A 25,425-nucleotide genomic window follows, 5' to 3' on the forward strand; every position below is an offset into this window, starting at 1 on the left:
GGTGTTTGACTAGGTCTGTCTCTGCAGATGTCTGATGGAAATTCCTCTGATGTCACTTCTTGTGCAGATGGATGAAGGGAAATGAGTGTTCTTGCTTGGCTCCTTTTGACAGTTTTAGCAGAAAACTGGACGTCCACTGTGGCCTGTCATCTGTTTCCAGCTTTGTATGCATCCCAGGCATCGCTGCTTGAGGTATCCCTTGTGTGAGTAGAAAGCGAGCGCCAGGCCATGACCTCCGCAGTTGTCCATTTGAGTAGGTACCTCAACCACAACAGTATGTTGGGATGTTGCTTTCTATGCAGATGGATACACTTGTGAATGAAATCTATAAAAGAATGTGTACATTAATAAAATGCTGTTCACAAAAACGGGACAAAGCACTTCACAGCATCCTAAAAATGCTTTTGTGTTTGAGTGTTTGGATTTTGCCTGGTCACTGCAGACGTGGCACTTGGAGTCTTATGAGTAACCTTCTCCAGCCGAGATCCTCGCACAGTTCATGGAAGCCTTGTTCAATGTGTGTGGCCAGCACATTGCCTCCCGCACTATCTAAATAAACTCATTGCCACCTCTTAACAAAGGCTCCAAGAACAGAATTCTAGGAAATAAGTTGCTGTCTCAAGTCCCCTCATATAATAAAGTTGTCCACTCTCAAAAAAGCCCTTTGTTGCCAAAGCCCGGAGGCTTTTGGACCCACTACCAGTATTGACATATTGACCCTGTAATGTCGTGTTATACTGGTGATGGTGAGTAGGTACCTCAACCGCAACAGTATGTCGGGGGCATCCGCTGTCTTCGAGGCCATCTCTGTGTGCCTTTTAACTAGTATAAAAGCTAGGTCAATACATTTCAACACATATTTGTTTTTGCATGTACGTGCAAGAACTCCTGATATGCACTCTGGAGGGGTGGGGGTCATGGAGTCCAGGGAGCCCATCCCATGATCTCTGTTAACAGTGATAGCGCCTTTGCCTCAAATCACCCTGTGACAGGGCAGATCCACGCTATGTGGTAAAATTCCACCATAAGGCACATGCAAAGGGGAGAATTGGGGCGGATTCCAGGGAAAATGTGGTGTAAATGCAGAGGTGTGAGATACTTCTGGTGTAGGTAGTGGAACTGACTGTATTTTAGGCAGGGGTTCCTGGAGACCTTACAGACATATCCCACTGTTGTGGACCATTGTTTGTCTGGGATGTCTTGATCCTCATTGCCGGCCCATTTCTCTTTCTGTGCAGGAATGTTCATAGTGCTGGAGTCTGTGATCGCTCATCTGTCATTCCCAAGTGCTAATAGTTCCTTCAAGGGAGGGTGAGCCTCTGGTTCAGTTCAACCGGGTCCCCATAGCATACCTATTGTGTTAACCAGTACATTACAAGTCAGAATTCACCCCCAATCTATATCGTATTGTTCTCTAAGTTCCTAGAAGTCTTGTGTGTACAGGTCTCCCAGGTAGCCCAACTTGCTTCAGTCCGCAGGCCAACCTTATGATGTTCCATTAGGGTGTGAAGATCCGAGAGTGTCCACAGGGGTAGAGCAAGTGAGTACATCATATGAGCATGCTTAAGTTGGATGTATGTCCGCCAGTAGAACTTGGCTGTTTTGGCCTTGCGGCCAATGCAGGAGTGGTCCAGGAGCCAGTCCACTATAAGGCAGCCCTTAAGGTACGGAAAAGGACTGACCGCTAAGAGGTGGGGGATCCGGCAGATTGTGTGTCGCCCACTGCAATATGGCTGCGGCGCAGTAGAGTTCGAAGTTGGAGGCACCCAGTCCCCCCGGTCCCCCGGAGTATATAGTTTGTGCTGTCTTCTGCTCTGATCCCAAAATCAGACTGATGAGGGTAGAATTAAGGTTTTGATAGAGGCATTTTGGTAACTGGAATAGCAGTGCTGAAAAATGGTATAATAGCTTGAGTAATACTAGCTGTTTCGCTATTGTCATTCTGCCCATGAGAGAGAGAGGGGCAATGATCCCCAGAATGTCGAGGAGTTGTGCGTGCCAGCCAGCACTCCACCAGGTACCCTTGTACTAGATCTGCCTGAGATTGATATGTATATAGCCTCAAATATCAGAATATGTTGCACTACCATCCCAGAGCCAGGAGATGCAGCCCAGCTCTCTTGTGTAAGACTACGCAACGAGAACAAGCAGGATTTAGTCCAATTCAGTTTTAAGCCCGGCATGGTTCTGAAATCTTCAAGCTTTTCCTTTGCCTGTGGGAATGTTCCTTGGAGTTCATGGAGGTGCACCAGGCAAACATCTGCATCCAGCAAAAATAGCCTCCTAGGTGCCACCGCTTAGTTTCCCCCCACTGTGGACCCTGTAAACGCAGGGCAGATATGATCGGTAATGATAGAAATCTTTGCCTGGTGCCTTGGTGTATACTGAACACGTCAGAAATCTCACCTCATGTATGGACCTGAGCTACTGGGTTGGTATATAATACGCCTATCTAAAGTAGTATTTCTGGGCCAAAGCCCATTTTCTCTAGCACTGCAGTCTGTTAGGGCCATCCTAAGGTGTCAAAAGCCTTCTCTATATCAAGAGATGAGGCTGTAGGGAACAGACCTGTGCACTCAGATTCTTCCATGTTTGGAAGAGATGCAGTAGGTTTAAGAAAGTATTCCTTTTTGGTATGAAGGCGTTTTGATCGGTGTGTACCAACATGGGAAGCAGTGGCAATAATCTTTTAGCTATAACCTTCCCCCAAAATTTTGCAGTCTGTTTGAGGAGAGCAGTCTGTAAGAACGCACCTCTAAAGGGTCTCCGCCAGGTCTGGGGTGGACGGTGATCAATGCTATGCACATAGTCGCTAGTAGGGTGTCCAATTGCCTCACCTGGTCCTACAGTTGTAAGAGTTTTGGGTTGAGTGTAGCTACCTAGAACGTTGCAGTGGGTCAAGCTGTGGTACATGGATGCCATCTGAGTAATCTTGTAGGGGAGGATGGTCCCCGCATGTCCCTTTGGTGTAGCACTCTACAGTAATCCCAAAGGATTTATTATTGTTGTCTTGTGCGTTCAGTAGTACCTCTGTTGGGGACTTCACAGTCACTAGGGGGATTCAGAGAGCAGTGCATTTGACCGTGATCTGGCCTGGCTTGAAAGGCCTGTGCAGTCTTCCCTGCTGTATTGCCATGTAGTGGGGAGATGACCTTTTCAAATGTGGTGTTGTGGACTGCATTGAAGTCCGTTCCAAATACTTGGCACTTGTAGGTCCTGGACTAATGTAGGGGGGAGATTGATCAGTGTGAGAGGAGGCCGCTTTTTGCATGGTTAGCCCCCACTTTTTGCCTGATGTTGATGTGCCCTAGAAGTTGTAGTGCCCAGGGCCCCTGCTAACCAGGTTCCCTGGACCAGAGCTCTTTCCCTAAATCTGTTGTGATGCTTGGCACAATTGGATACCCTCTTGCATATCACTGTAAGACCCTAGTAAATGGAAACCCCAGTACCCAGGGCTAGGGATAGTATGAGTAGGCCCATGAAGGCAGCAGCACTGATTGTGCCACCCTTTAGGGCCCTGCACCCAGATGCACGCAGCATTGCCAGTACAGGCTGAGTGTACTGGGGCAAACCTAAAAAGGCAAACTCAACATGACACACTCCCTGTGTGCCCTATCCACCCTACACTGCATATGATATGGGTAAGTCACCCCCCTCTGGTAGGCCTTACAGCCCTAAGGCAGGGTGCACCATACTATCTGTGAGGGCATAATTGTATGAGCAAAAAGCCCCTGCTGTGTCCTTGCCAAACATGGGACATAGTGAGTGAACAGAGCAGCCATTGTTAAGTGCATGTACTGGACACTGGTCAAACACAAGTTCCCCAGCTACATGATGGCCACTCTGCACCCTGGGTTGTTTGGTATCAAACAGCTCAGGATGATACATTCAAACTGGTGCCATTATTGGATTTAACCCAAAAAGTACCCAGGAGTCACCTTTGAGGTACCCCCTGCAAAAGCTAATCTAACTGGCATAGATGCAGACTGGTTCCATCCAGCCTGCCACTTCCAGACAGCCAATATAGAAACCTGGGGGAGAGCCATGGCTCTCTAGTTTGTAAAACAATGCCCTTCCTGTGTGAAGGAGCTAACACCCCCTCCCTCAGGAATGTGCACTTTCCTGGCATTGAGTTTTAAAGGGCTACTGCCCTTGAAACCCGACCCTCCCGGCCTGCTGCTAGCAGGAGATGGCCTCCCCCTTGGAAACCTCCACTTTTGGCAGGAGCAAAGGTGGGAAACCACACAAAGGGTAGAAGGAGTGGACTCCTAGGGGCTTGCAGGCAAAGAGGACCCCCCATTTCATTTTCCTCCATGTTGGATGGCAGGAAAATATCCAATGAGGTTTAGGGAAGTGACCCTTCCCACAGGACACTACCAGGTTCCCCCTAAAACACCCACTAAATTCAATATTTAGTGGGCTCCCCTAGACCAAGAACTTAGATTCATCTGGAAGAAAAGAAGACAGCGCCAAAGAACCCGACAGCACGAGAAAAGAGGATCTGCTGCAGCAGAAGATGCTCCAAGACCCCTGCTTGCTGCACCAGAGTACTGACAATCGCCGCTGTGGAGGAGCTGACCACTGGACCAACCTCAAAAGACCCAAATGACCTCTAGGCTTCTCAAATAGCCCAAGAACTCCCTCCTGAGTAGAGGCACCACTCAGGAAACCAAAGGCACTGCAAAGAACCAGCAAACCGGTGAGGGTCACTTCACCGATCGGGTGAAATCTTGGTAAGTGAAAGTCGCAGTCAGACCTCACGATACACCAACGACAGCCCAGACGAGACCTGCAAGTGTGCCAACTTTGGTGGCACAGCGCCCTGCCTTGGCCGAGTTGTGCAAATACCCCAGGTACTGGTTGTTGGAAAATGGGTTATTGGTAAGGGCAGGTAGGTACCTACACTTAGCAATAGGCCACTAACTTCCACTAAGGTCCAGTTAGGTCTCAGTAAATTAAACCCAGCTCAACCCTTGGTAGTTTGGCAAAGAGCGTCATGGCTTAACTTAGGAGACAGAGTGTAAAGCATTCAAATATCACAAAACAGTAATCAAATAAAACACAGGAAACAGTTTAAAAATCCACAACCAATTTATAAAAATAGATTATATTTTTATCTTTAAAATGACACCAAAACGAATAAAATCGGATACGGGGAACTGGAGATATGAATTTTTTAAAGAATTTATTTTTTTAGCACCTAGAAACAAAAAGCGCCAATCGGGTCATCTGGTTGCACCTCGACCGGGGCAAAGTCAAAGTTTAAGGCCGACTGCGATGGAGCCCTGCTCGGCTACCGGCCGCGGGAGGCCTCGGTTAAAAGTTTACCTTCACACTTAGGGGGTCATTCTGAGTTTGGCTGGCGGCGGGCGCCGCCAGCCAAACGGGAACCGCCAGAATACCGCTGCGTGGTCAAAAGACCGCCGCGGTTATTCTGAGTTTCCCGCTGGGCGGGCGGGCGACTGCCAGAAGGCCGCCCGCCCGCCCAGCGGGAAACCCCTTCCCACGAGGAAGCCGGCTCCGAATGGAGCCGGCGGAGTGGGAAGGGTGCGACGGGTGCAGTTGCACCCGTCGCGGTTTTCAGTGTCTGCTATGCAGACACTGAAAATCTTAGTGGGGCCCTGTTAGGGGGCCCCTGCAGTGCCCATGCCATTGGCATGGGCACTGCAGGGGCCCCCAGGGGCCCCACGACACCCGTTACCGCCAGCCAGGTTCTGGCGGTCAAAACCACCAGAACCAGGCTGGCGGTAAGCGGGTCGGAATCCCCATGGCGGCGCTGCCTGCAGCGCCGCCATGGAGGATTCCCCAGGGCAGCGGAAAACCGGCGAGACACCACCGGTTTTCCGTTTCTGACCGCGGCTGTACTGCCGCGGTCAGAATGCCCATGGGAGCACCGCCAGCCTGTTGGCGGTGCTCCCGCGGTCGTTGGCCCTGGCGGTCCATGACCGCCAGGGTCAGAATGACCCCCTTAGTCTTTTTTTCGAAGACTTTCTTCAGCGGGACGAACCTGCCAGTCCAATCCGACCTCCTGGAGCCCTTCTCCGGATATGTGATGCTGGAATCCTCTGTGGAGATTTTTACCTTCGGACTTAGTCGTTTTTTCGAGGTGAAAATCCTGCGACCAGGGTAAACCTGGATCTTGATCCGACATCCATTGGGCCCTCTTCGGATACGCTGGCTGGGAGGTCCCTGTCAACTTTTTACCTTCGGACTTAGGCCCTCATTCCAACCCTGGCGGTCGGTGTTAAAGCCGCGACCATACCGCCGACAGGCTGGCGGTCCAAAAAATGGAATTCTGACCCTGGCGGTTACCGCCAACAGAGACCGCCGCTTCAACACTCCGACCGCCACGGCGGTACAAACAAACAGCCTGGCGGTCACCGCCAACAGCCCGGCGGGAGACAATGTACCGCCTACCCGATAACGACCCACCAATCCGCCACCTTTTCCGGGGCGGGAGCCCCGCCGATAAAAACACGGCGGAAACAGACTACGAACGGGAAAATGCTCACCTCCACATACTCCACGCGAGATTCCGGCAGTATGGAACCCGAGTTACAGGTCATCCCCTCACTCCTATACCTGCTCCTGTACCAGGAGCACGCCCGGCGGCGCGGAAGACATCGGTGAGTACTGCACCTACGACACAGGGGAGGGAAAAGATTACCGGCACACACCCACCCACCCACACCCACTACAACACACACATCAATGCATTCCCACAGATCACTGTCACAACCCACAAACCCCCCCCTCCGAAATAATGCAAAGACCAAAAGAAGAGATCTTAAACGGGCAGATATATTGAAAAATGGACAGCAGTAATCCAAATAAATAAATAAACTATGTACAAAATATATACATCTACTATATGTAGTCCAACCACTGTCCGTGGACCACAGGGGTCCTGAGCAAAGGGGCAAGGCCCAGTCCCATGACAAGAACTCCACGGAGAGAACACTGCAGGGGCATCAGAAAGAAAAAAGGACAGGCACCTCAGGGGGAAGGGAAGGGGGGGCACCTCAGCCACTTGAGTACACAACGCCAGATCCACAAGGGGACTCCATGACCACTGGCCCATCCTGGGGAGAGCAAAGCCACAGTCCGTACAGTCCATACAGTGGGTGGCCTGCCCACTGGGCCATCCTGGGGAGTGCAAAGCCACAGTCCATACAGTCCATACAGTGGGTGGCCTGCCCACTGGGCCATCCTGGGGAGAGCAAAGCCACAGTCCATACAGTCCATACAGTGGGTGGCCTGCCCACTGGGCCATCCTGGGGAGAGCAAAGCCACAGTCCATACAGTCCATACAGTGGGTGGCCTGCCCACTGGGCCATCCTGGGGAGAGCAAAGCCACAGTCCATACAGTCCATACAGTGGGTGGCCTGCCCACTGGGCCATCCTGGGGAGAGCAAAGCCACAGTCCATACAGTCCATACTGTGGGTGGCCTGCCCACTGGGCCATCCTGGGGAGTGCAAAGCCACAGTCCAAACAGTCCATAACAGACTCCACTGCCACTGGAGGAGGCATGTTGGCCAGAGGACATCCTGCAGCCCTGCCCGAGACAGATCTTGCCCTGCCACGTCTGCCAAAGGGCCAGCGGTTCTTGCCTGGAAGGGCCCAGTTCAGCGGTTCTTGCCTTGAAGGGCCCAGTTCAGCGGTTCTTACCTTGAAGGGCCCAGTTCAGCGGTTCTTGAGACGGCGGTCCCCAGCGGAGCGGTGCTGGAGACGGCGGCCATTCTATGGCCAACTGCTCATTGCCTGGTGGTGCCCTCCTGGGCAGCGGGGATGGTGCTCCTTCAATGCCCACCTGGGCTGTGGGTGGTGGGGCCCTCCTGGCCAGCTGGGCTGGGTCCTCCCTGGGCAGCGGCTATGGGGGTGGTGGGCTCTCCCTGGGCAGCTGTGACGGTTCCTCCCTGGGCAGCGGCTATGGGGGTGGTGGGCTCTCCCTGGGCAGCTGTGACGGTTCCTCCCTGGGCAGCGGCTATGGGGGTTGTGGGCTCCTCCTGGGCAGCTGTGACGGGTCCTCCATGGGCAGCGGCTATGGGGGTTGTGGGCTCCTCCTGGGCAGCTGTGACGGGTCCTCCATGGGCAGCAGGCCTGCTGCCTGACTTCTCCGCCTTGCTGCCCTTGCCCTCCTTAGTCGGGAGTCTGTGGCCCTTTCCTCCCTTTGGAGCTGTGGCTGTTGACGGTGGCTGGCTAGTGTCCTGGGGGGATATAGAACCCGGGCTCCTGCGGCGGCCCTTCCGCCTTCTGCTCCTCTTCCCAGGGGGTGGGCTGCCTGTCCCCTTGCTGCTGGGCGAAGATCCAGACATGCGGGCTGGTGGGCTCCAATACCCCTGCACCCTTGTCAAGGGGGCTGCAGGGCTGGTGGTGGCTGAGGTGCTCTTCTTACCCCGACGAGAAGGAGGGGGGGGCTCAGGGTCAGGAAAGAAGTTAGCAGTAGCGAGAAAGATTTTCTTGGGACAATGGAGAGTGGTAGGTACAGTGGGAATGGGAGTGGAGGGAGAGGATGTGGTTGTAGGTGAGTCACGTTTGCTGTCTTTGGGTGCAGGAGGGATAGGCTGTCGTGAGGTGGATGGCTGTTGGGTGGGTGGGTGGCTGCGTTTGTGTGGTGTGGAAGAGGGGGTGACAGACACAGTGGGAGAGGACACAGGGGACGTGTAAATGGCAGTGGGGGTGGTGACTGCACGTGTGCGGACTGTACTGGAGGGTGTGCTGGTGATGGAAACACTGGCTGATGGTGAGGTGAATGAAGGTGTGAGTGTAGACGTCACAGGGAGGGAGGAGGGAGACGAGGAGATGGGGGTCACAGAGGTGGTAGTGACTGTTGGCATGTCTGCATCGGAATGTTGCTTGTGTGAATGTCTGCGTGATCTGTGGTGCTTATGTTTGGATGAGCTGCTCTTGGGTGTTGAGGTGTGTGCAGGCTGGTCTGATGGTGTGGGTGGGACAGGCAGAGGAACAGGAGACTGGGAGGAGGGAGTTAGTAGAGGGAGGCAGGAGACAGGGACAATGGCTGCCGTCAGTGCTGAGGCCAGAGCCTGGAACGATCGCTGATGGGCAGCCTGACCCGAATGAATGCCCTCCAGGTACGCATTGCTGTGATGAACCTCCCTCTCCACCCCCTGGATGGCATTCAAAAGGGTAGACTGTCCAACAATGAGCGTTCGGAGGAGGTCAATGACCTCCTCACTGAGGGCAGCGGGGGTAACAGGGGCAGGGCCTGAGGTGCCTGGGGCGAAGGAGATGCCCGGCTTCCTGGCAGAGCGGGCACGGGGCGAACGCTGAGGGGCTGCTGGGAGGGCGGAGATGGTGCGCTGGGTGGCGGCTGTACTTGTAATGGCGGGGGGCACGGATGTTGCCGCCACCACAAGGGAGCTCCCTTCCGAGGACGTGTCCGTGTCGCTGCAGGCTCCAGTCGTCCCCGTTGTGGAGCTCCCCTCGCCCTCCGTCTCACTGGTCCAGTCAGACTCTGTGGCATGGCCCTCCTGGGCCATGTGAGATGCAGCTCCCTCCTGCCCCGATGCCACTTCTCCTCCGCGTGATGATGCTGATGCACACAAGCACAGAAAGACAAACAAAAAGGGGGGGGGGAGAGAGAAATAAAGAGATTTTGAGTACATGGATCACCGGTACAGTTAGCGGACATGACAGACACAGATGCCCCCTGCACTAAGTTGCGCACTTGGGGTCCGCTACGCATTCCGTGGAACATGCCCTACACGCCTAGAGTTGACAACTGCACCCATGGATGACACGGGCCAGGGATGGCTGTACTGGCACACTACTGAGGGTGGTGGCTGGGGACACAGGGGCTTACGGGGGTGCCCAGCCTACAGATATCGCCCTGGCCTAGGGGGACCCACAGCCCTCCTCCCCCACCCAGACACCTCCACTGCGCGACAACAGAGTAGATTATGCTTGTACTCACCCCCTTGTGTCTGCTGTGCTGCCCTCACGCGCCCATCCAAATCAGGGTAGGCCACCGCCAGGATCCGGAACATCAGGGGGGTCAGTTGACGGCAGGCACCCCGCCTACGTTGGGAGGCCATCCCCAGCAGAGACTCGGCGGTCTTCTTGGTCCCGCGGCGGATGTCCTCCCACCTCTTGCGGCAGTGGGTGCCCCGTCGATGGTGGACCCCCAGGGTCCGGACTTCCTTGGCGAGGGCACGCCAAATCCCGATCTTCTCATGGGCGCGGACCTATGTGACACGTACAGGGAGGGAGAAATACCACGTTCAAGTTTGTCTGCATTTTCGTTGCCAGTGGCCCAACGCCCCCCATCCCCGCCAGGCCCCCCGCCAGGCCCCCCCGCCAGGCCCAACATGCCCCCCATCCCCGCCAGGCCCCCCGCCATGCCCCCCCGCCAGGCCCAACATGCCCCCCATCCCCGCCATGCCCCCCGCCAGGCCCAACATGCCCCCCATCCCCGCCATGCCCCCCGCCAGGCCCCCCGCCAGGCCCAACATGCCCCCCATCCCCGCCAGGCCCCCCGCCAGGCCCAACATGCCCCCCATCCCCGCCATGCCCCCCGCCAGGCCCCCCGCCAGGCCCAACATGCCCCCATCCCCGCCAGGCCCCCCGCCAGGCCCCCCGCCAGGCCCAACATGCCTCCCATCCCCACCATGCCCCCCCACCAGGCCCAACATGCCCCCCATCCCCGCCAGGCCCCCCGCCATGCCCCCCGCCAGGCCCAACATGCCCCCCATCCCCGCCATGCCCCCCGCCATGCCCCCCGCCAGGCCCCCCGCCAGGCCCAACATGCCCCCCATCCCCGCCAGGCCCCCCGCCAGGCCCCCCGCCAGGCCCAACATGCCCCCCATCCCCGCCAGGCCCCCCGCCAGGCCCAACATGCCCCCCATCCCCGCCATGCCCCCCGCCAGGCCCAACATGCCCCCCATCCCCGCCATGCCCCCCGCCAGGCCCAACATGCCCCCCATCCCAGCCATGCCCCCCGCCAGGCCCCCCGCCAGGCCCAACATGCCCCCCATCCCCGCCAGGCCCCCCGCCAGGCCCAACATGCCGCCCGCCAGGCCCCCAAGCCAGCCAGTGGCCCCAAATCCATATTGAATTAAACTCACTTGTTGGTCTGGAGGACCGTAGAGTAGCGCATACTGGGGGAGGACCCCATCCACAAGTTTCTCCAACTCTTCTCCAGTGAAGGCAGGGGCCCTTTCCCCAGTCGCAGCAGCCATTGTCCCTTCCAGACCGAGGTCACGGCAACACTTGCAGTATAGGTCCTCTCCTGTGAAAGTTCAAGTCGCGAGTGAATAAGTAGATAGAAAATGGCGGTCACGCCCACGGCGGTGCGTACCGCGGCGGGGCGTACCGCCACCGCCGGCGCACTTCGCCATTGGCTCCTGATACCCATAGGCTTCAATGTTATCCAATGCGGCTTCGCGCCGCGGTCTTCGACCGCCTACCGCCACGGTGTGCCACGCCAGCGCATTGACCTCACATCCCATTGTCACACTTCACAGGTCAGGCAGCCGCCATTTCGAGGGTCCACATGGCTCAATTTCAACTGCGTCACACAGGCCTAGGCCTTGCATAGCCACTCATACACGCCATTCACTGCATAGAGAATCGTTTACTGTGCAAGCTGTGAGTACGTACCTGTGGGTTGCTTGACTGTGTGCTCCATGTTGTCCTTCCTAGGCACCGTCCGCTGGGTTTGGCGAGGAGAAGGAGGAATCCTCCCGTGTACAGACCGCTGGTGGACCTGTCGACAATGGAAGCACGCCACATTATCCTGACCTACCGGCTTGACCGTGCCACTATACATGAACTGATGTCCCCCATCCGCCAACCCACAGGGATTCCCCCTCTGGTGCAGGTCCTGTCAGTACTCCATTTCTTGGCAAGTGGGTCATTTCAGACAACAGTGGGAATTGCTTCTGGGATGTCTCATCCCATGTTTTCGAAGGTGTTATCCAGAGTGTTGTCTGCCCTGATGAAATGCATGAGGAGCTACATCCTTTTCCCTGAGGTGGGCGAATTGGCTACAGTGAAGGGTGATTTCTATGCCCTTGGACATATTCCCCGCGTCATTGGTGCCATTGATGGGACCCATGTGGCTTTGGTTCCCCCCCAAGAAAGTGAGCAGGTGTACAGGAACAGGAAAAGTTACCATTCTATGAACATCCAGGTGGTGTGTTTGGCTGACCAGTACATCTCCCATGTCAATGCCAAATTCCCTGGGTCAGTGCATGACGCCTACATCCTAAGGAATAGCAGCATCCCTTACGTGATGGAACAGCTAGAGAGACACCGTGTATGGCTATTGGGGGACTCTGGGTACCCCAACCTGTCGTGGCTACTGACCCCAGTAAGGAATCCCCGGACCAGGGCAGAGGAACGGTACAATGAGGCCCATGGGCGTACTAGGAGGGTGATCGAACGCACCTTCGGCCTCCTAAAGGCCAGGTTTCGGTGCCTGCATATGACAGGTGGATCCCTAATGTACTCACCTAAGAAGGTGTGTCACATCATCGTGGCCTGCTGCATGCTTCACAACCTGGCTTTGCGCCGCCAGGTGCCTTTCCTGCAGGAGGATGGTCGAGACGGTGGTGTTGTGGCAGCTGTGGAACCTGTGGAGAGTGACGAGGAGGAAGACGACGGGGCTGAAACAGACAACAGGGACAGAATCATTGCACAGTACTTCCAATAGGACACAGGTAACAATTCAAACATAATTTAGTAAATGTAAACTACTCTCCTGCATCTCTGCTGCCTGTCTATTTGCCGGAGTATATGATGACTGAGTTGTGGCTTTTCCCTCCCTATTTCAGATCTGGGGTCCCCACTACGAGTCCTGTGCTTCGTTTCCCCATGGACTACAGCTTTGTGGCAGCGGTTTGTTGACTTCACTATGTACAAGGACATATTTGCACTGTCATGTCAATTACAATATTTTGAAATCACAGCCAGACTCCAGATAGTTTTGTGCAAAATAGGTGTTTATTTCAGTGCTCAAAATGGGATGGGTGGTTTCAAGTGGGTGGGGGCTATGGTGAAGGAATGTCCATGGCAGAGTCCAGAGTAACAGTCACACAGGTGCATTGTCCATAGGCCTGTGGAGAGATGGAGCATGGGCAGTTCAAGGATGGACAGGGTGACAATGTGGGACAGTGGGATGACATCAGGTGGTATCCTTTGCTGGCGGGGGTCTTGACATCCTACTCTGTCTTCTTGCGAGATCTCAGGGCCCTCTTGCGGGGTGGTTCTTCTCCTGCAGGAGGTGGGGGTCTGGTGGGCTGCTGTTGTGCGGGGGCCTCCTGTCCACTAGCGCTGGCGGAGGTGGTTGGCTGTTCTTGGTCCAGGCTAGTGGCAGGGGCCCTTTGTTGTTGTTGAGTGTCCGTCCTGGTGTTGATGAGTTCCTGCAGCAGCCCTACCATGGTAACCAGGGTGGAGGTGAGGGCTCTGATGTCCTCCCTGTACCCCCGATAGTGTTCCTCCTGCAGTACCTGGATCTCCTGGAACCTGGCCAGTACCGTCGCCATCGTCTCCTGGGAGCGGTTGTATGCTCCCATGATGGTGGTGAGGGCCTCGTGGAGAGTGGGTTCCCTGGGCCCGTCCCCCCCCTGTCGCACAGCTGCCCTCCCAGTTCCCCTGTTTCCCTGGGCCTCTGCCCCCTGGCCGGTGTGCCCACTACCACTGCCCCCAGGTCCCTGTTGTTGTTGGGGTGGTGGGTTATCCTGGGTGCCCTGTAGTGGTAGACACACCGCTGATTGACGCGCCCTGGAGACAGAGGCATGGGCCCGCTGGGTGGGAGCTGTGCTGGTGTTCCCAGAGGGGTTTGGGTCTGTAGTGGCCTGTGGCTGTCTGAGGGGAACCGACTGCCCAGAGGTCCCCGATGGTCCGGGCTGGTCATCAGTGTCCAGGTCGACAGAGCTGCTGTCATCGCTGACGGCCTCTTGGGTGGGGGGTGTGGAGAATTCTGGGCCCTCCGTGGCGGTGTGTTGGCGGTCGGGTCCTGCAGGGGTATAGAGGTATGGTTATAGTTTCAATGTGTGCCATATGGGTGTATCTGTGGGTTCCCGTGTCCCCAAGTGCTGGCATTCGTGTGTGGGGGCTTTGGTGAGGGTGGCTTGTGGGGGGGATGTGTATATGCATTGGGCATGCTTTGGTGATGGGTGTCCATGCTTAGTGGACGCATGCAGGCCTAGGTTTTGGGATGTGTGGGTTGTGATGGTGAGACATTGGCAGGGAATAGGTGTGCTGGGGGTGGGGGTGAGGGTGGGGTTCGAGGATGGGGGTGAGGGTTGGGGTATGATTTGGCATGCAGGTGGGGGGAAAGCAGTATTGAAGCTTCAACTTACCAGAATCCATTCCTCCGCCGACTCCTGCGAGGCCGTCAGGATGCAGGATGTTCAAGACTTCCTCCTCCCATGTTGTAAATTGTGGGGGTTGAGGTGGGGGTCCTCCGCCAGTCTTCTGCACGGCGATGTTGTGCCTGGATACCATGGAATGCACCTTCCCCCGTAGGTCGTTCCATCGCTTCCTGATGTCTTCCCGATTTCTGGGGTGCTGTCCCACAGCGTTGACCCTGTCAACAATCCTCTGCCATAGCTCCGTCCTCCGGGCAATGCTGGTGTATTGGACCTGTGTGCCGAAGAGCTGGGGCTCTACCCGAACGATTTCCTCCACCATGACCCTGAGTTCTTCGTCTGAGAAGCTGGGGTGTCTTTGGGGTGCCATGGAGTGGTGTGTATGATGTGTGGGGTGGAGTATGTGTAGTTAAGTGTGTTGAGTGTGGTGGTGTGTGTTGTTTTGTGTGTGGATATTGTGTGGGTGATGGTGTAGTGTGCCTCTGTGTGATGGTGTTCTATGATCGCTGCTGTGTCTCTCAGTGCTTCTTTTTGGATTTTGGTCGAAGGGGTTTGTGGGTGATGTGGGTGTGTGTTTTATATTGTATTGTGTGTGTGGGAGTGGTGTGTGTATGTGTATCAGGTGTGTGGAATTCAAATCGTCCAATGTTGCTGAGTTTTGTTCGTTTGTGTGTATTCTGACCGCGGTGGTGTGTACCGCCAATGGAAAACCGCGTTTGAAAGACCGCCGCGTGGATTCGTGGGTCAGAATGGCATGGGCGTATTTCTGTTGGCGTGACGGTGGAGGTTTGGTCACCTCCACTTTTCCGCCGACCGCTGGTCTGGCGGTCTGTTGTGGCTGTCGGATTTTCGGCAGTTTGGCTGCTGCGGGTCAGAATGACCGTGGCGGATTACCGCGACCGCGGCGGAATTATGGAGGATTTCTGACCGGCGGTAAGCGCCTTTTACCGCCGAGGTCAGAATGACCACCTTAGTCTCTTTTTCAGAGATTTTCTTTACCGGGACGAACTAGCAAATCAGGCCGGGTCGCGGTTGAGGCAAGCCGGCTAGAGTTGCCGCGGCGGGTCGGTCCCTCTATGGAGCTTTTTTACAAAAGTTGTCCAAACTTCTAGGGCTTCTCCCAGATGTCCTTTTAAGGTTCTTTTGGGGTCCACAGCTCACCCCAAGGGTCCAGAAGTTCTGAGATGGTCCTTGGGGGGTGCAGACTACAACTCCCAGAATGCACCTGGCGCAAACTCCTTTTTGGCCACTAGACAGTGGTCAGCTGGTCGCTTTCTACAGGAGATGGTGCAGGGGACTCTGGTTAGCAAAGTTAGGGGGCCTGTGCAATCAGCCCTGTTTTCTCACACTGGTCAGTGCACGTCGGACAACCCCAAAAACGTCTCACCCAGACCTGCAACTGGACCAGGAGGAATCCCCAGTCGAGGGACTTCAGTGACACCCTGGACCTCCCACCAGAGTGCCCACGATGTCCTGCAGGACCCACAGAAGAAGACTTACCTCCAGCTCTAGAGGGTCCCTTTAGCACAGCATCCAAGTCCTTTAAATCGCCCTCCACCCGGCCTCCCTGCGCCTTACATCACGGGATCTGCTGTGTTACCCAGGTCCCCAACCCCTTGCGACCTCCACAGCCCAAGGTGACCCCAAGGCACCATCTTTAAATTTGCAAACCATCTCCTTTTCCAAGTGGCCCCTCCACGTGGCCATGTGCCTGTGCCAAGATGGTTTCCAATGCTGCTCCCGCCGGAACCAGGAGTCACCCTAGGCTGGCCCAGTGTGCCCACCAACTACTTCAACCACCCTGCAAAAGACGCAACTGGTAACGTAACTGTATGATTTTTAATGCATTTCTAAAGGTGACTGCGTAGTGTGGCTTTTGGTGTGTGATTACGCACAGAAAGACTAACTTTATTAAAACTTCGAAAAGTTATATCTCTAAAAGTACTCAATGTCTATTAAAGATCTTGGTCTTAAGAGTTATATAAAAGTCTGAAGTATTTTTTTAAATTCTGGTCATGAGATATTCATTGAGTGTGTGTGATGCATGCTTGGATTTGTGAGTACAACAAATGCTTAGCACATCTCCTGGATTAGCCTAACTGCTCGGAAAGCTACCTTAAAAATTGGAGCATTAGGTGGTCTAAATTGTACCTCTGGAAACCAAAGTGTGGTTTTCTGGACCCCCTGCACAGTGTGCCTAGTTTTGCCTCTTACAATCAGGAATTGTGGTTGGTTGCAATTGGGCGCTTATATCATGATCAGGGTGATTAGTGCCCCATCCAGTCACCTCTCCCACCATATATCATCCTTTGGGGTCTCTCAGTGTGCGGGCTATCACCAGGGGCACCATAGGGGCCAACCAGATGTTCACCTTCCTGGCATAAGCCTCCAGGAGCACCATCTCCCCTTCCCAGGAACTCTGCAACATCCTGGCTGACTACTTCCACAACAAGGTATCTACCATCTACAGCAACTTCAAACCCCATCCCACCAACCTCTGCAGCCTCTGCACACCAACTGATGCCACCCACAACCATCCACTCACCACATGGAAACCACTCACCAGACACCACAGCCATCATGAACTCCATCCACTGTGGAGCACCCATGGACCCCTGCTCCACCACTTCTTCAATCATGGGAGCAAGAAAATCAGTTGTGCACCTCAATAGTCAATGCATCCATCACCACAGCCACCTTTCCAGATCAATGAAAACAAGCATAGGTCAGACTCCTCCTCAAGAAACCCTCCACCGACCCCAGTGATCTTAAGAACTATCACCACCCTATCTCTCTGCTCCCCTTCCCCACCTAAGTCCCCGAGAAGGCCATCAACTACCAACTCACCAAACAACTGGAGAGCAACTATCTGCTGGACACCTCCCAAACAGGCTTGCATGCCAACCACAGCACCGAGACTGCCCTGATCACTGCCACTGACGACATCAGGTCCTTCCTTAACCATGGAACTGATCCCCCTTGACCTCTCAGCAGTGTTCAACACTGTATCACACCAGACCCTCATCCAAATATTTTGCCACATCGGGATACAGGGAGACATCCGTAAATGGATTGCATCCTTCCTCACAGGACGAGCCCAAAAGATCTGCCTGCCACCCTTCGCTCCAGAGCCTAAGGACATCATTTACGGCATTCATCAAAGGCTCATCCCTTCAACCCCACCCTGTTCAACACGTACATTACACCCCCAGATGACATCATCAAAGCCCATGGCCTTAACATCATATCCTCTAAGTGCATCCTCTCGTTCTCAGAAGACCCGCTACCACTAGGACCAACTTCCACAGCCGCAGGACCAACATCACTGACTGGATGAAGACCAACTACCTGAAGCTCAACACGGACAAGTTGGAAGTGTTTATTTTTGGGAACACCTCACTGTGTAATGACACCTGATAGCCCTCAGAACTCGGACCCACACCGACAGATCACACCCGCAACCTCAGAATCATACTGGACAGCAAACTCCCCTTAAAATGAAGGATCATCGCAGTCTCTTTGGCCTGCTTCCACACCCTTCACATGCCTAAAAGATCTTCAGAATGTCCCTGTCAACAACAGGAAAGCCGTCACTCAAGCCCTAGTCACCAGCTGGATGGCCTACAGCAGTGTCCTCTATGCAGGACTCACCTCCCAACTCCTGAAGAGACTCCAGACGATACTGAACTCAGCCCCCAGACTCACTCTGAACCTACCCAAACAGACCCAATTCACCCCCCACCTCAGTAACCTTCAGTGGCTCCACATCCAGAATTCAAGATGTTGACACATGCCTACAAGGCCCTCTGTGATCAAGGACCAGCATACATCAACCACTGTCTGATCTTTGAGCAACCCTCTAGATACCTGCGCTCCGCCTCCCTCGCTACGATATCCACATCCTATGAAGAAACAGTGTTGCCAGGTCCTGGAACAATCTCCCCCTACACCTCCGAACACCATTCTCTCTCCCTGAATTCAGAAAAGAACTCAAGACTTGGCTCTTTGGGTGATTCCAGCAAGAACACAGTGCTTAGATATCCCTGGAAATCTGAGTTGACTGATTGATAGGCCAAATGAGTTTGGCCCTAGTTGGCCCCTCACTGTCTTTGCAGTTTAAGGAGTTCCCTAGCTGTCAGATTTGTTTCCTTCTTCAAAAGTACGAATACATTAAGTAACTGCATCCATGCTTGGCCATTGCCCAGATATTTCAAGTCACCATGTATTATGTGGGCGTAAATGTAGTGTGACGCATCAGCATGTCATTGCCTAGATTGATCTTCTGCCCTCCTCCAGGCTCGTAATTCTACAGGCTGTGAACTCAGCCTTTCCCTGACCTGTGTGTATAGAGTAATGCAATATGTCCACGAACAAAAACATAAAACAATGATCCTTACTCCCAGTCTCTGGTTGTGTCTCAAATGTGGCCATGACCAAAGGAAAACTAAAAAGGAAATCAGACAAGAGGAACATGTTCGATCTGGATCCAGAAGATTACAGTCTTTTGGGTTGCCAAAGGAAGAGATGTGCAATCCGTAATTTAATGGTGGTGCCCATTTTTCATCTCCCTACGCCCCACTGTGACCAGGAGGAATATGGCCTTCTCAAAATGCACCCTGAGAGGCCCCTCCACTCCAAAACAGGACACAGTTTGTGGTGTCATGTAACTTGGTCAGACATAATTGGTATTAATTACCAGCCCTGTACATAATTCCGCCAAAATCAGGTCCAAATTATAGATCATCGCTGGGTCGGGTGGTGGAAGGGGACCTACGGAAGGCCATTGTTTGACTGTGGCACAATTCAATCTCTGCCACAACCATGGCACGTTCTTGCTGCACCTGCTTGCTGGAGGGCTTGCTCCTGGGTAACCAGTGCCTGTGCCGTTGTGATCTGGAAGGTTTCCAGTCTGTATCCCGTTGAACATCGTGGGGCAATGGCGACACCCCCCTTGTCTCCAGCCCGCCTCGGGCATCTGTCAATGTTGTGAAAAATAGTGTGGCTTGAGAGTCCACCAATGCAATTTGGCTGTGTACATAAGAGAATATTTGGCCGAGTTGCTTGGGCTTCTGTTTGATCAGCAAGAATGAGTACTGTAGTCTGGATACATGTTCATTGAGGCCTTGAAGATTCGTCAGGGATCCTTGGACCCAACAACTTGCAGTATGTGGCTGTGGTCCCAGTAGTTAAAGAGACACATCACCCCTCGCTGGGGTGTAACAAGTTCCTGTGGACTCGTTCCAGTGAGAAGATATGGTACGTTTAACACCAAGGACTGTATGAAATAGCCAGTCCTCGAGTAAAAGTTTCTTATTGCGGCCTTCTCTGCCTTTCGGAAGGCCCACCACTCTTGTATTGTTCAGGCGAGATTGGCCTTCGACATGCTCTGCCTTGGCACATAGTTGTGATACCTCTATCTGGAGAGCCTTGATGTGGGACTGCATCTCCATCAGCGAAGAGTGCATTCCAGCCACCACCTATTTGTTCACATCTTTTGTCCCTGAGGATGGCTTAATCTGCTCGTAGGAGCCCCATATCAATCACTTTGAAGTCCAGTTTAGTTTCCTGAGTAGTTTTCTCATTCCCTTGTGGCCGGTATACACAAGGTAAAGACAGGAGTTGGCACCTGAGCTGATCCAATGTGAACAGGAAAGCATTGAAGTATTTGAATGCAGCTACCTTTGTGATATACTTCTAGGGGAGTTATCTTTGTTATACACTTCAGTACAGTGCAGTAACCTTTGTTACATATTTCCAGAGGAGTTCACTTTTTTATACACTTCCTGAAACTGAAGAAGCAGCAGTACATCCTGCTCCTTCTGTTTCCCCAATCTGTTTATGTTTAAATGAAGAGGTGTTTATAGCCAGTTATACTGTGTATTCACATTCTGTCATACTTACATGTCCTAATTTTAAATCTCTTTACATCCAACAGAAAACAAGCCTTGAATGCATGAAATGTTTATGAATAACAACAATGGTTCAGTAAATCAACACAAAATAGTCAGAAATAATTAGAGACTGAGGACCCTGAACATAGTCTGATCGATGCTGGAAGATGTTCTGAAGGACAATTCAGTGGATGTAAGAGTCTGAGCTGTGCACCTTCACTCCCCAAGACTGAGAAATGACCTTTAGACAATTAAGGCAACAACACTGACAAACCACCTCCTGAATAAACAGGTGACTAACACCAGCTTTGATCGTGGGATCTGTATGATTTGACAACCACAGTGCTCTGATTCCTAAAAGCCCTAGGTGTATTGTAAACTCACCCTGGTTACATCACACCAACCAGAGAAAACAACTTAAGGGTAAAGGAAAGAGGAGTTTGCCTGTCTACAATACAGCGGACTGTCCTAATTTGCACTGAGCAAGAGGAGAAGGATTAATCTTTACCCACAAAGCGTTGAAAACTGTTATCCAATCTAAAGACATAGGCCCTCATTCTGACCTTGGCGGGCGGCGGAGGCCGCCCGCCAAAGTCCCGCCGTCAGGTTACCGTTCCGCGGTCGAAAGACCGCGGCGGTAATTCTGACTTTCCCGCTGGGCTGGCGGGCGGTCGCCTTCAGACCGCCAGCCAGCCCAGCGGGAAAGAGGCTTCCACGATGAAGCCGGCTCGGAATCGAGCCGGCGGAGTGGAAGCTGTGCGACGGGTGCAGTTGCACCCGTCGCGTATTTCACTGTCTGCGCAGCAGACAGTGATATACATGTAGGGGCCCTCTTACGGGGGCCCCTGCAATGCCCATGCCAGTGGCATGGGCACTGCAGGGGCCCCCAGGGGCCCCGCGACCCCCCCTACCGCCATCCGGATCTCGGCGGTCCGACCGCCGGGATCTGGATGGCGGTAGGGGGGTCGGAATCCCCGCGGCGGTGCAGCAAGCTGCGCCGCCGCGGAGGATTCAATGGGGCCGCGGTACACTGGCCGGTCCGACCGCGGCTTTACCGCCGCGGTCGGAATCCCCATTGGAGCACCGCCGGCCTGTCGGCGGTGCTCCCGCGGTCCTCCGCCCTGGCGGTCAAAGACCGCCAGGGTCAGAATGACCACCATAATCTCTCATAAGGAAGCCTTGCTCATATTGTGAGTGTGGCAAGTATTTAGTGACCATTGTACTTTACTTTTAAATGAAAAATCAAATGTCCTAAGTACCAACAAATACAAGGAATGTGATAATATTGCAAGTGTTTTAAAACCATGTTGGCCCATCAGGAAGCACAGTCATGTGATGTAGAAAAATATAGACCCGACCCAGAGGCACTAACCAAGAAAGAAGAATCATACACATGCAGTGAGAGCTGTAGTTTGTCATCACTAGTAAAGCAACATCAGCAAACACACACAGGAGAAAAGCCATTCGGATGCTGTGATTGTGTGAAAAGTTTTAGTCGATTATCAAACCTGCAAAGACATCAGCAAACACACACAGGGGAGAAACCATACCATTGCAGTGAATGTGTGAAGAGCTTCAATCGGTTATCACACCTACGAATACATCAGAAAACACACACAGGGGAGACACCATATCATTGTAGTGAATGTGTGAAGAGCTTCAGACGGTTATCACACCTACAAACACATCAGCGAACACACACAGGAGAGAAACCATACCATTGCAGTGAATGTGTGAAGAGCTTCAATCAGTTATCACAACTACGAATACATCAGCGAACACACACAGGGGAGAAACCATACCATTGCAGTGAATGTGTGAAGAGCTTTAGCCACTTATCAACCCAACAACAACATCAGCGAACACACACAGGGGTAAAACCATATAATTGCAGTGAGTGTGGAAAGAGTTTCAGTGTGTTATCACATCTCCAACGGCATCAGCAAACACACACAGGAGAAAAGCTATTCAAATGCAGTGAATGTGTGAAAAGTTTCAGTCGATTATCAAACCTGCAAAGACATCAGCGAACACACACTGGGGAAAAACCATACCATTGCAGTGAATGTGTGAAGAGCTTCAGTCGGTTATCACACCTACGAATACATCAGCGAACACACACCGGGGAAAAACCATACCATTGCAGTGAGTGTGGAAAGAGTTTTAGTCTGTTATCAAACCTCCAAAGACATCACCGAACACACTTGAGGAGAAACCATACCATTGCAATGAATGTGTGAAGAGCTTCAGTCGTTTGTCATACTTCGAAATACATCAGCAATCACACACAGGTGTAAAAACCATACCATTGCAATCAATGTGTGACGAGCTGCAGTTATTTTTCAGATCTCCAAAAACATTAGCAATCACACACAGTGGAAAAACTGTACCATTGCAATGAATGTGGAAGTAGTTTTAGTGATTCCCCAAATCCCAGGATTCATCAGCAAACATACAGAGAAGAAAGCCCATTCAAGTTCACTGAGTGTGTGAAGAGCCTTAGTCAATTATCAGACCTAAAACAGCATCAACGAACACACACTGGGGAAAGACCATTCAAATGCAGTGCATGTGGAAGTAATTTTAGTGAATCTTCAACATTAAGGAAATATCAGTGAATAAACACAGGGGAAAAGCCATTCGAGTGCACTAAATTTGTGAAGAGTTTTAATCGATTATCAGCTCTCCAAAGCCATCAGCAAACACACACTGGGTAAAACTAATCAAGTGCAGCAAATGTGTGAAGAGCTACAGTCGCTTAGCACACCTCCAAAGACATTATCAAACACACACAAGGGAAAAAACATACAAGTGCACTGAATGTGTGAAGAGCTGTAGTCTGTTATCTCACCTCCAAAACCATCTTCGAACACACAAAGGTTTATTCAAATTCAGTGAATAAGAGAACAGCTTTAGTCAATACCAAGCCTACATAGCCATCAGCAAATTACAGAAGATGACAACATTTTAATTTTGTGGGACATTCAAATACCAGATGCCAAAAATGTTGATGATAGAAGCCCGACTAGTCAGAAAAGAAGAAACACCCACCTATTTGTAGAACTATAAAAGAGTCTGTTGTCAGTGATTGATTATTTCATTTCTCTATATATAAGAAAAAAAAAAGAAGATGCAAGCAACACAATAAGACATCAGCAGAGTGCAGAATAAAAGAAAAGAAACAGTGTTTTCCCTCTGATGAAGCAGAGCTGTAAAGAAAAACATCCAAGCACACCTGATCACGCTACCTGTAAAAGCAACACTGTGAACAGTGCTTGGACTAACAAGTGTATTTTCAGCTTTAGGTATCAGTTCTAAAACCTATAAACCCAACACACTTGAACTGATTTAACGAGCACAAACTGGAGAATACTCAGAGCTGGTTGTGGTGTTTGGGCGCTGTATGCAACATTGATGATTCTGTGACATCGGTCAGAGAATATTGCCCAGAAGCACAAGAAGTGAAAGACGGAAACATGAGCTGTAACTCTCAGGGTTAGTGTGTGGAGTGCACAACATTTACCTCCCAAGAGCGGACGCTGGAGAAGTGATGCTCATTTCCATCATCACATGCATCTGTAAATGCTTCCACCATAGCGTTTCTTCCCCAGTGGTGTTCAACAACTGTATCCTTGAGAGATTGGACGGATCACCACGGTCTATGTAAATTATTAATTGCTAGATTAATTGTATGTAAATACATTTTATGGGTTTTTTATTTGCAGAGAATCATTCAACCAAATCCTGACTGGATTGGCACATGTGGACCCTGCAGTGGTGCCTGTGCGGGCAGTGGCTATAGTACGGGGGAGATCTGTCAGTCCCCATCATAATCTCCCTCAGTCCTGCAACAGGAGTAGTTCAGAGGGGGAATGAGGTGAACATGAATTGCAAGATGGCCTTTGCTCCCCCTTCAGTCATGGCTACTCTAGTCACTAATACTTCCACTTCTGGGTGAGGAGCTTGCCTAAGGAATCTGGTGATCAGAGGCCTTTTCGAACAGAACCTGTTGTTCCGGAAAGCACTGTGGGCATTGTGGTGGGCACTCAAGGCCTCCTTCTACTCTATCCAAGGTTGGTCTGTCCAGATCCTGGCAGACAACTCTGCAGCATTGTGTTATGTCAATACGCTCTGAGGAATAGGGTCTCATCTCATTTGCCTGTAAGCTTTGACACTGGTCTTTGGCACACCTCCAAGGGATTTGAATGACTACCGACCACCTAGCAAAGTGTCCCTGAATATCAAAGCCAACAGCCTCAGCTGGCGTTATCTTCCCGATCATGAGTGGTGTATGCTATGGATATTAGCCCAGGGCATCTTTACCCGGTGGGGTACTCCTCCGACAGACTTGTTTGCCTTTTCTGTAAATGCTCAATTCCAGCAGTTCTGTGCCCTCCAGTGCCCATTCATGGGATCATTGGGAGACATGTTTCAGTTGAGGTGGAACTTTGAACTACGCTACACTTTTCCTTTGATTTCTTGAGTTCTGCAGAAGTTACACCAAGACCGGTCACATGTCATTCTCATTGCCCCATAGTGACCAAGGAGAGTGTGGTATGAAGACCCTCAGCGCTTCTCTACAGGCCCCCTTCGGAAGCTGCCTTGCAAATTACACCTTCTTTCCCAGTCAAAGGGAATGATGCTGTATCCTAGTTTCCAAGGCCTTCTCCTTCATGCCTAGAGACTGAGCGTGGAAATCTGAACTCCATGCAGCTGCCCCGAAGGTGGTAGACATCGTCTTGTTAGCATGGCGACCCGAAAGCAAGTCCATCAAAACAAGAGCTGACTTACCTGCTGTAACAATATTTCTGAGGTATACTCCATCTACCTGCAGATTCCTCATTGACCTCCCCACATCCCCATTTGATGGATGTGTTATAGGGATAGTTAATAAGAGCTTTGAAGTTTCCGGATCCAGAATGGTGCCTGGGATTATTCTACAGGTGACGAATCTCCAGGCAGATAAGAGTATCCACCAAAAAGTTATTTACCACAGGTAGGAAACTTTTATCTTCCTACCCTCATGCCTTCCTGTCTGCGTGACATGGTGGGAGTTCACTGAGAATCATCTTCTCCACCTGGGCTGAGGACAGTAGGGATGTCTGATTAATTAAATGGTTGATTGATAAGAAATCTGTCCCTAACTTTCAGTGCGGACGTGCAGAACAAGGAGCTGCATATAGTTGCTCTGACACCGAAT

At 52.3% G+C, this 25,425-nt stretch overlaps 1 protein-coding gene across 1 annotated transcript; it reads left to right on the forward strand.

Annotated features, from left to right (window-relative positions):
- The first annotated feature begins 21,529 nt into the window (after positions 1 to 21,529).
- LOC138286953 (zinc finger protein 436-like) lies at positions 21,530 to 23,672 on the forward strand. Its single transcript, XM_069227326.1, has one exon. The coding sequence runs from the start codon at positions 21,530 to 21,532 to the stop codon at positions 22,463 to 22,465; it is 936 nt and encodes a 311-aa protein (XP_069083427.1). The 3' UTR covers positions 22,466 to 23,672.
- Positions 23,673 to 25,425: the final 1,753 nt, after the last annotated feature.

The sequence above is a fragment of the Pleurodeles waltl genome, chromosome 4_1 (genome assembly GCF_031143425.1).
Source record: "Pleurodeles waltl isolate 20211129_DDA chromosome 4_1, aPleWal1.hap1.20221129, whole genome shotgun sequence".
In the NCBI taxonomy this organism is placed as follows: domain Eukaryota; kingdom Metazoa; phylum Chordata; class Amphibia; order Caudata; family Salamandridae; genus Pleurodeles; species Pleurodeles waltl.